We start from the raw sequence: 12,136 nt of genomic DNA on the forward strand, positions 1-12,136 counted from the left end.
TGGCAAATACAAAATCAATGTCTGAAATAAAAGTAAAATCCAATACTACAAGCTGTGTTTTGGAAATATTTTTCCTTTATTTAAGTTCACTTTGGGGACTCCATAGAGATTATCTATCACTGCACATGGTGGTCTACACAATGGGTACTTCACCGTCTACAGCAGTTCTACCTGAAAGTATTTTTAAGAGACTGTGAATCCCTCACATGAAATCATAATCCTGTATTTATTTAATAATAGATTTTCATGGAATGATTTGTAGTATCTGAAACTTTCATATATAAACTGCAACTGTGTACATAGATAAAATTCTGGAAAAATTAAATATAAGAGCTTCTAAATGGTAGAGTCTTGTATATTGTCAGAATATCACACTAGTTTCTTCAAGAAACAATTGCTTGAGCACAAGATACTCTATGCAGTTATTCAAAGCTTCAGTTTATATACAAATACAGTAAGATTTACAGTTGCTGTGAACATACAGTTCAAAAATATTATATTGGAAAATGTCATCATTACTGAAAGTAATGTGATTATTAATATTACTCATTAAATAATCTCCAATAAAGATAATCAACGTTTGTTTAGAAATTTGATTTTCATTACATTGAAGTAATTAAGCTGGGGACAAACTAGGAATTTAGCTTAAGTAGGTAAAGACAAGACCAAGACAAAAGCAGGAGAAGCATTTTTTTGCACTGTACGAATAGTACACACCAGCTTTGAAGGAAAGCCTTTAGCTAACATTCCTACTGTCCTAAAGAATATAAAAAAATGAAAAGACTACTTTCAGAAGACTCAGAAACAGAATTCCAGAAACAAATTCCCTCATTTCTTGAAGCTAATGAACAGGATGATTCAGTAAGCTAACATTCTTTTTCAATTTCTAACTAAACTTATCTGAGTCCCTCTGAAATCCTGCAGATATATCTCTCAAAGCTTTGTGAGACCATGCCAAACCAATTCTAGTTCTGTATGTTCCTAACAAATTTGCCCCAAATAAGTCTCCCAGAAGCACTGCTGAAGAACTCCTTTAAAAGCATCTAACATAGAATTCTGTAGCTTTTGGAAGTTCATAGACCACACTGTGTAAACCAATGTTATGTAAGAATGACAGGATAACAAGATAACTTTATTGATTTGGGGCCCTTTTTTTCCCTTGCCAAAATGACTGATCCAGCAAACACATCCACTCAACTATAAAACATACACAAATGTGTTTACAAAATAAGTGTCTCTGAAATATTCCCTTATTTCCTGGCTGCTTTGCACAGATATTCTAGGACTAGTATCTCTTTCTGTATTGTTGATGGAGAAATACCTTCAGACAAAATGCCAACAAGGCTTCCAATAATGTTATGGCAGCAGGAAAATTCAATGCCAAATGATGTTGAAACAAACATTAACGAGATCATGGAGTTACACCTATTTTCATCTTTGACATGGCACTGCGTAATCCCTCCCATAAACTGAAAGCCTCTTTCATAATTAATATAATTGAACCTGGCATCAATTGAACTCAATACTAAGGGATCAGATAGCCTAAATTATGACTCAGATTCTGTTGTTCTATACAGACAGCTTCAGTAAGGTTAACACTACAGCTTACATCAAGTGGCATACAGTTCAAGGGAGATGTGTGTGATGGCAAGATTGGGCCCTGAATCACTGTAATTATACTCGAAAATAACTTGCTTCTTTCTAAACAGTCACTTTCTATTGACAATTAGGCCACAGAAGCTTAAAAAATGAAAAAAAAAAAGTATCATATTTTTGCTGGACCATTTTCCCAATTTACCTATCAGAAAAATGCTTTAAAAATAGTCTCTGTGTGTTTTTGCTTTCCTTTCAGTAGAAATAGTTTCATCCAGCTGTTCTGCATGATAATGATGCCACTTGCAGGCACTATCTGGCTGTGGATAAGCTCCAAACAAAATGATACATATTTGACAAAAGGTTTGGCATAAAGTAAGTTTGATGCAGTGTGTTGGCATTGATTACCCATTTTGATTAACATTCTTTCAAGTACTTCATACTTTAGTCAAAAATTATGTGCATATTTTACTCAGAAAGGGGGCTAGTTTGATGTTGTGGAATTCATCCAAATACATTCCTTATAACAAAGAGGAAAGAAATTACTCTAAGAATATTAAAAAGATGAGAGTCACAGGAAAACAAGAAAATATAATGGCATTCTATAGCAAAAATATTAGGACCTACTGCTACATCTTATTAAATTCAAAAAACTGCTTTGAATTTTTTACACTTTTTAAAGCTGTATAGCATCTTCTATAAGAGCACCAAAATAGAATAATAAAGCTGGCAGCTCAGCATGTACTATAGATTATTATGGAAGTGAAACACAGGACTTCTTCATGACAGTTGCTGTTTAGTTTTCAATCAAGAATAGAACTCTGAAAATACTGAAGTTAATAAAAAGTTTCCCAACACCTTCAACAGAGGATATGTTTGATTTAAACACATTAAAGCATGTATTATTGTCTCATCACTACAAGAGTAAACTATGTTTTTAAAAATATGTCATGTAATTCATGCTGTTAGTGTTAATTATGGCAATTAAGGTCAGAGTGATCTTATAAACAAAAGCTGTATTAGCTGTAAGTTTTAATTATAGCTAGTGTTCCTCAGTTGGGAGTAACTTAATTTTGAGAGCCACCGCTCTAAATTACATGTCCTCTAATTCTTTTTCTGCTGAAAACTAGTGATAGCAGAGAGAACCGAAGAGAATTGAGAGTATTTATACTACAGAATGGTTCACACTTTGAAGATGTAAATTCACATTTTCTGATGCTGTGCATGTCATTCCAGATATGAATTCTGGCTTGTTTATACAGCAGACTCCACAGTACAGTATCTAGGCACTTAAAAAGGGAATCCCAATAGAATATAAATCTTGATGATGTCTTAGGCATATAATTAGCTACAGTCACTAAAAAAATGGCTGTTGTATTCCAAGAGCTGGCAATTTCTACTTCAGCCTACGGCATGCAAGTGCCTCCTAACATGAGTTGGACAGAGTGAATATTCAATTGTTAGAGCCTCCTCTTCACCACCAAAACGTCTCATATACACCAAAACCAGCAACTCTACTGATTTTTGGTGCCAGAAAAATATCACTTTTACAGTACACCACAATATTCATGATTCTGCAGGTGGCTATTCACATCCCATCTTTGGGATCTGTTTCTTTCTTCATTTCTCTTATATCTTTGTTAATCTGCTTGGAGCTCCAGAGTCCCAGTCAGAAAATTCTGAGCATTGCTCTTGTTCATAGAAACAGTAGGAACTGCATCACCATGAGCGTGGACTTGTTTGATGAAGTGAGGATTGCAAGGCAGGGACTAGAAAAATGCTAGATTTTAGGAGAGAGGTACAACTGGATTAATGTTAAAACAAATGCTGTAGGAGTTTCTAGAACTATACTCTACTTACTTTGGCAATATTTTTAACTGGTTTTCTCTAAGTTCCAATATCTGGAGTCTAGTTAATCTGTAACAGAAAGGAAAAACAAATTACTACAATATTCTATATTAAATGACAAAAGCAATCTCTGAACTTACTTATATTACAGAATTAAAAGAAAAAAAAAATCTTTAAGTTTGATTTTTTTTTTCCTGTAACATTAAGGGGAAATTTTGTGCAAAATCTGCATGTTATTTTAAATTAATTGGTTGGAGTTTGATTTTGGTAAAGCAACAACCTAGATGTTGCCTGCTTTTCTGCCCCTGTTTGAACACGTTTGTTTTCCGTCATCCCAAAGTCTTTGAAACACTTCATTGGATTGATTATGGGCATGTGTTATTGCCATAATGAAAAGTCTACAGGAAGTAACAGAAACATAGGCTCACTTTGCACAATTAAAGATGCTCTATTTCTACTAGTGGCAATGTATCTAACAGTTTAATACAAAAAGCCTTATCTGAGGAATATCTGTAGTCTTCCACCTGATAGCTTTAAATTAATCTTGAATTTCCTTCCATATTCTCTTTCTAGTCAGCGTCTGAATCCATTTTGATATTTCTGCTTGAAGGTGGTTTGACTTTTTGCCAGTAAATTCTTGGTTGCAAGACAAATAACCTCTAAATCCCAACTCAACTGCTTAGGCAAGGTGAGTTCCAAGCAGTCTTCACATACAAGCAATGTACCATTCCCAGTGAAATTTTTTGTATTCGGAACAAAGTGACAACGCTCTATTTGTTAAAAAAAATTAAGAAGCTGATTTAGTTTAAATACAGATTGGATTGTAATTGACTAGAGTTCCCCACTGTCAGTGACCCACTGACAGCCCTCACACAACACAAAATAGGGCATTAAAGTCCCTGACTCAGAAGGAGCTTTGTGAATAGACCAGTCTTCCCTGAAGATGCTTAACTAGTGTGTTGTAAGGACAGAGACAAAAACCTTAATTTTTATTAGGTGGTAGAAACTGTACTTTGTATAGAAATAGAAAGCTGAAAACAGTATTTCTTTTTCCTCTAGACATTCACTCATTTTTGGATGAGTTTGAAAGCTGCCATGCCCACAAATAACCTAAGAATGTGAGAGTCACCTTGAAAGAGAGGAGAGGTCAGTGCAGCCCAGCATTGCAAGCAGCACTCACCATCTGGTAGCAACTGCTGGAGGGGAAATCTCCTCCCTCCAAATTCTAAAAAAAAAAAAAAAAAACCAAACCAAAACCACAACAACCTAACAGTAGTGAAAGAATACCCTAATTAAAACTCCATTTATAGTAATAGCACTGCTGTTGATCGTTTATAAAACGGGAAAGACCTCCTAGGCATCCCACCCTACCAGCACCCTAAGATACAGATCTAGTACAAAACAGAACTTTTTAAAAGAATCCTCAGACATGAATGAAAATTTTAGCTTTGATTTCTAAACCAAGTACTGCATTAGGCTTTGATGACACAGTTTGTAGTTTTTTCTTCACAACTTATCTATGCAGTCAAATTTCCATTGAGTGCAGTGGCAAATCTCCTTTTGTATGCTGAACTATAAATATGCACTCCCACACTTGGCTGACTTTAGCCAGAACTGACTGTATGACACTTGCAATAAGCGAGTTCTGTGAACTTAAAGATTGCCTTTCATGAAAGAAATGTTCATAGCTTTATCACCCTGTTCCTGTTCTAATCTTTGCTCAGATAGCCCTCAGAGACTGAATATACTAATATTGAATTGGTTATGTGTAGAGCTTTGCAGAAGCTACTAGGAAAACATTCTCAGCCCCTCCCTGGCTGGGAGATACAGGCTGTGTCTAAATATGTAATTTTCTTCCAGTAATTCACAAGAAATACTGGGCTGAAGCAGTTGCCACTTCTTCCATTATGACTTGAAAAGGTAATTCAAGTTTAAAATAATATTGCACATCAAACACTAGCTGATTTTTCAATTGCTGGTGCTAAGCATCCAGCATCCATCTAAGCCGAGCATCTGAACTGCCATAAGTGCATCTGCATAACTGCATCTGAACTGAAGAAATGGCATTTAATTTGGAAAAGAAACAGAGAACTAATTCACCTATACTAAAAGGAAAAACGGAATTCATGGTGACAGAATATATATTATCTGGGCCATTGAAGATCTGTCCTACTTGTACAGAAATATTTAATTTCTGAACTTGAAAAACCTATCGCCACACAACATCACCAATGCACAAAACTGTAAGAGGTACTATTCAACTGGAAATATACATACTGTAATAGCTTAAAAATTATTTTTCAGTATTGTTCTTTAATCATAACTATCTCAGACTGCTTTTAAAATGCAGCACAACTTTTCAATAAAAAAAAAATCTCTAAATGAACATTTTTCCAGGATAAAATCAATATCCTTCCTAAATCTGATTTCTTAAACTCTATCACCTGTAAAAAAAAAGTAAAAGAAACATGCAGCAGGTACACTTGAAACCTGCTGTATGACAAGCAATCATTCCTTGGAAACCTAAAAATATTTTATTGAGAGATGTTCCTTACTTTACATCTCCTCTGCAGTTTTCCTAAAGTATATTTTAAATTGTTACTAAAATGCAAAGGCAAGCAGAATAAAACATATGCATCAGGCTGCATTTACAAAAGTTTCTGCAAAACACGTATATACACATATGTAACTAAATTTGATTATCACTGTACATTTATGCAAAAAATATCCTGAAGCAGATACTACTAAAACCAACTACTATCTTACATACTACTGGCAAATTGTTGAGAAAGTAGATATAAAGCAAATTAATTGCAACATCACAGTAAAGAGGCTCTGGAAGTAATATCCCATTATACACAACATTCCCAGATTTTTAGAATTACACTGAAGATAAATCCTTGTTTATCTGAAACACCCATTAGTAAATAATGTTTCCCTTTTAAAACTCTGTCTCAAAGTGAGCAAGCAGTGAGTTTCCAGTTTAATACCTTCTGATTATATATTTGTGTATTTAAATGTAAATACACATTATGCATTCAGATACAACAGATATGATTTTCTTATGGAAGCATAATAATTCCCAGCTTTAAAGGCTAATGCCATGATCTGTGCCAATATCAATACATTCGAATTTGAATTTGGGAATGGAAGAAAAACCACCACTTTGACAGCTGAGAATTCCAAAGGAATGGGTACATCATATCAAAAATCTGGTGACTTTTAGTAAGTCTAACAGGCTGGACAAGAGCAACATCATTGAAGGACAGCAAATATACAATACAATAAAAAAGGGGAATAAAGATGGCATAATCCTGACCTTGTACTTACGAAAACCTTTAGCACAAATTCTCAAGACAAGAATAAAGCATGGAGATAAATCCAATGAAACACTGCATGGATATACTTTTCACTATAAAAAATTTCTTTCCTAAGCATCAAGCTGAGTGTTAGGTTAGTAGTGTTAGAGAGGCTCAAAGACCCTCTCTAGGACTATCCTGTTCAATATCTTTTAATAGCATTCTTCTGATGTTTTCTTAAATATCAGAAAAATGTTCAACTTCGCTTATGTCATAGACAATACAGCGATTTAGTATGACACTGTAATGAAAAAAATTCCAAAACTGTACAGCCTTAACGACTAAAAAATAAAATTCAAGAACAGGACAAGATGCCATGGCACCTAGCCAAGTACTTCAGATTTCCTTGTAGACATCAGCCATTTCTAACTGAACTATCCAATACATCAGTTAATGATGTAGGAAATTACACTAGGCAGCTGCAAAACGGATAATTGGAACACTGGAACATAACCACAGACATTTCCAAGAGAAACAAGAAGACAATCATGACACTGTACAAGCCATGAAGAGATCTCAATTCAAATTCCAAATATAGCTATAGATGTCACCATCCTCTGTCAAAAAGAAGATAAATTAAAACTGAAACCTGTTCCAGGATATATTAATATAATCAGACAACGGAAAACCCACCACACCGGAAGGAAACAGAATTTTATTTAGTCTAATAAACTGAGGGATATGAGAACATTACAAATATAGCAGGTGAGAGAATGGGTAACAACCCTCATGAGAAATGTTAGCAATTAAACTGTAGAAACAATGAACACTCAGAGGGAAACACGTAAGAAACTAGGTTTCTAACCTGACACACAGAGCATAAAAACCTTGTTAGCTGTAATATGTATTGGCTTAGTTTTTAGGAGACATTATTATTGACAATAGCTGCCAGTAAGAGCAGGCAACAGAACTCAGTTACTTCACATATTCCTAAATAACGAAAACTAATAGTTATAAGGCCATTAAAAAAAAAAAAAAAAAAAAAGCACACCAAACTGGAAGAACCTGAAGGCTTGTAATTTATGAGATTAAATATTTCAAAAGCTTCTACCAGAGTTTTTTATTCGTTTATAAAAGAAGTATTTCCATACTCTGAAGGAGAAGTTAAAAGACTTTGCACTAGAAAGTATACCCAGCTGTAAAATTGTGGGATGGCAGAGCCGTCTCATCACTTACAGAAGAGAAGTATTCAGTGTCAAAGGGGTCTGAACCTTACTTTGAAATGGTAATTTAACATTTCATTGTTTTCCAATTTATCTGATCTAAACATTGTCTTCCTGCAGAACACTATGTATTCTATGCAACAGTGATTTAGCAGGTAAACTTACATACATTAATACCTCAAATTCATTCTCCTGGGTATACAACAGGATGCTGCAAATCACTAGATTTTAACAAACAAGGCAGAATTCTTCATAACTATCAAGAAAAACACTACAATGGAGAATTGGCTTTCAAGTTGTCTTCAGTAACCAATTTATTCTCATTATGTTAGTAATTAATGTCTTCCCCATTTCACTAACCACTAAGCATTATAGAAGCTGACAGTTTCAAAGAAAAAAATTATGAGAATTTTTAATGTGTATTATGTGTAAGATTAACAACTTAAAGGATCAGCTGTGTCAACCTGAAGTGTTCACGTTCATACATAGTGCCTGTTCTTGCCACGAAAATCTTGACATTTGGTTGGACTATTAAAAAATATAATAGAAAAATAAGCACAGACAATCATTAGAATTCCAACAAGATTTTCCATATTCCAGATATTCTTCAGCCTTAATGAGGGCTTTTGAAACGCAAACCTTGTGCACCAGAAAAAAGCATGACAGTAGCGCTTCTGCACCATAAGCAGCTGTTTTGATAGCTGAATGTGTGGCAGATCTGGTGCTCTTAATCATTCATCAGGGAATGACTGGTAACAGAGGAGAGCAAGCCAACAGCTCTTAACACAGATGACTAATAAACTAATGGTCACTAGTGGAGAGCACCTGTGCTTATGCTCCATTGCTCATCTCCTGATCTGCCCAACTCCTACAGCATTGTTTGGGGGCTGTGCTAATCTCTTGCAAACTGTGCTGACCCAAAAATAACTATACAGCCTATGGCAATTTTTTCACTCAGCAACATGACTGCTTAACTAATAGCTGTATTTTCTGAAAGAGATGCTTCCTGGACATGAGATGGGTCAGAAAGTGACACTCTAGGAAAAGAGAGCATAAAATAAGAATGGAGAGAGGAAAACTGCAGAAATGGTTAAAAGCAGTGTGATAAGGACAGCATGACCTATGCTTATCTAGGAGTTTTCCTTTTTTGAGTATTTCCCTTTCACTTTTGTTCCCAAGATTTAATCTGTTTTACAGAGGTAGAAGATTAGTATTTATCTTGTATTAAAACTATGACATGTAACAGTTTCACATAGTCAGCATACCATAAACATGCCTGGTTTTTCAGAAATATCCCTGACAATAAAGGACTTGAGAGTTATAGTTGTTCATGAAGTAATCTATGCATCCAGGACAGGCAGGACAAGTGGAATTACAGTTGCCATTATTTGCTTCACTCCAATTACTACATGACAAGCAACAAATTTCAAAAACACTAATCTTGCTTACTTACCAGACTAGTGATGGAAAAGAAACAAGAATGTAAATGAGTCTTATGCCCTTCATAAGCATTCTGTCTGTCCTTCAGAAGTCAAAATTAAAAGCTGCTGATACAGATTTGGGGTTGTTTTCCCCTATAACTATTACAAATTCATAATGTATACTTCTTCCCTTTCTTCAGTACCCACTTTGTTTCAGAACCAGAAGAAACTGCTCTGCAGAAACTTGAAACTAAATGGAGGTATTAAGTTTCATGTTCAGCTTACCTTCCGAAATTGGCTGGCAAAAACTCAAGGAAAGCATCATTCAGGTACAGCTGTGTTAGGTTTAACAGTTGAGAAAATCCATCTGGCAGCCTAAATAGAAGTAAAATAACATAGTACCTTAGTTTCAACTATATTCAGGGCATTAAGTAATATTTTCTTAAACAACAGTAGAGTACTGAAGTCCTACATATTGAAAAAATTAAAATTAAGGGGGTGAATTTCTTTAAAGTCACACTAGATAGTTATTCTCCATAAGATGAGTTTCAAAATTATTTTAAGCATTAAGAACAATGTCTACAGGCAATAAAAACTACAAATAAATGCAGTCTTGCTATGAACTTGTGATCTCCTGACATGTAATGTGAAGACAATATTAACTGGAAATAACAGGATACATTAAAAGATACACAACCCCTTTCTTCCCCAGAAAAGTGTGTTGTATCTCTGGCAGTAGAGATTTCTGGCAAATTAATCCTGTCACTATATATGCAGAAATGCATATTAAACCAGAATTAATTTTTGTTATTAAGAAAACTCTGTGCACCTTTCTCTGCAGTCACAGAGAAGTGATGGATTTTAACAAGCTGACAAAGCTACATGGTGTAATGAAGGATAGTCCACATAGCCTATTAACTTTGGCAAAGTACTTTAATGAGATAGCTATATTGGATCACAGTGCAACAAGGTTAATGAAGGCATTTGTCAGGGAACTCAGCTCTCGCCTCCAAGGGCTGGCACATATCTTGGGGCAAATTTGAGGCTCAGTAGTATTTGCATGAAATACAAAACATCAAAAAATTTACAAACTTACTTTGAAATCGGATTTACGCTTGCCTCAACAACTGTCAAGACTTTACAGTTTTTTATATTTTCTGGAAACTCCTGTATTCCTGCAAGATACAGAAAGAGGTAGAAAACCAGCCTTCAATTTCAGACTCCACCACATGCAGAAAAATTATGCACATGAAACCACTAGCCATAAAAACTTTGATTCACTTAGCAACTAGTGAACTGTTTTTCTGATGTCTTATTTTACACAGAGTTTTCATTAAAAAACATTCTTATGTAATATTTTTTTTACTATACTATTCCTAAAGCTTTTCAGGTTTCAGGTTAGCGGGAAGCTCACCAAGCTACAAACACACAGTACACTAAATTTCCATTGCTTACTGCCAAAATTTGAAGTAATTCTGCTTTGGAATGTACTTAAGATGAAAACTTCTGTCCCAGTATAACTTATTTTAAAAAGGCAACCACTTGGTAGCATGACTTTTCAAACAGGATCTGTTTATCAAATCCATGGCTTGTATAACATCCAGGTGAAATGGTGAGGCTTCAAATCTTTAAGTATTTTTACAGCTTCATGTTTGTGAACAGATGTCCTCCCCAAAATGTGATGTATGCTTGCTGTTAGTTTCTAGATCATTAGAGAGGAGGACAAAAAATGCTCCATGCACACTTTACGCTTAAAAATTAAAGCAATAAGCAACCTCCTTTTTTTCCAAGGTTATCTCTGAAAATGCCAGAGTGGAGTTGCATTCCACATATCTGCCAAATCTGTATTTGTCAGAAACTGATAAAGCAGGCTTTGAATACGATGTGTATCCACCACATCAGAAGGAAATCAGTATTGAATCATTCCACCATGCAAAACCTTTACCTCTATCTTTACTATATACACCATTAAAAAAAATTTAAAACCACTGTTATCACAACTGCAGTAGCTTTTGCAACATGTTATGTTCTTATATGCTGGTACAGGTGCTTTTAGTTTAAATATATTTGCCCTAAATACAATAACTATTCATACTGGTATCTTTCTACTTGGATTAAAAATACACTGTTGTTTGCAACAAAAACAAACAAACAGAAACCAACCAACCAACCAAAAACAACAACAAAAAAACCCAACCAAACCCATATGCTAGTAAATAAAGCTGGTATAATTTTTTTTTTCTTTTTTCCAGATACCAAATCTTAGGTCTTTGAGTTAATGCATGTAATTGTATTTGTGAGCGCTTCATCAAGTATGTGGAAAGTGCAACTGAACCCAAGGAACAAGACCACTAAGAAGGAACTATACTCTGTGAATGCTTGTTTGTAGATTAGCGAGAGTACGAAATTTCATGCTGCTTGAAATGACATTAACAGTCCAGCTGCAGAGAGAAAGACAAGGGCAGCATCACTTCTCATTCAGGCTGGCAGGTGAAACTTAATTATGTCTCTCCATGTATCTGTTCTAAGAACACGTGGTGAAGCACCAACTGCTAAATAATATTTTTACTTACATAAAATTGCAGAATATTTCATGTTAGCTTAAAGTTTGATTCTATGTGCAGTGACAAGACTGACCTGGTGTATCAGGACTTAGGAGAGGGCAGTAGACAAGAAAAGTAGTGACAAAATATGAACTTTAAACAACTGATGATAATGAGTGGCAAAGCCACTGCGCTGACTTTTCCATAAA

The 12,136-nt window shown here is 34.9% G+C and overlaps 1 protein-coding gene across 6 annotated transcripts in view; it reads right to left on the minus strand.

Moving 5' to 3' along the window:
* ERBIN (erbb2 interacting protein) overlaps nucleotides 1-12,136 on the minus strand; it is a 115,981-nt gene that overhangs the window by 35,932 nt on the left and 67,913 nt on the right. For all 6 annotated transcript variants that reach the window (XM_040090706.2, XM_040090708.1, XM_040090711.1 and 3 more), the window contains 3 exons: nucleotides 10,481-10,559; nucleotides 9,670-9,759; nucleotides 3,454-3,510 (listed from right to left, as the gene is read on the minus strand). In XM_040090706.2, the coding sequence (XP_039946640.1) occupies nucleotides 3,454-3,510; nucleotides 9,670-9,759; nucleotides 10,481-10,559 (226 nt within the window). The remainder of the gene's footprint in view (nucleotides 1-3,453; nucleotides 3,511-9,669; nucleotides 9,760-10,480; nucleotides 10,560-12,136) is intronic.

Source organism: Hirundo rustica, chromosome Z (assembly GCF_015227805.2).
Source record: "Hirundo rustica isolate bHirRus1 chromosome Z, bHirRus1.pri.v3, whole genome shotgun sequence".
NCBI lineage: Eukaryota > Metazoa > Chordata > Aves > Passeriformes > Hirundinidae > Hirundo > Hirundo rustica.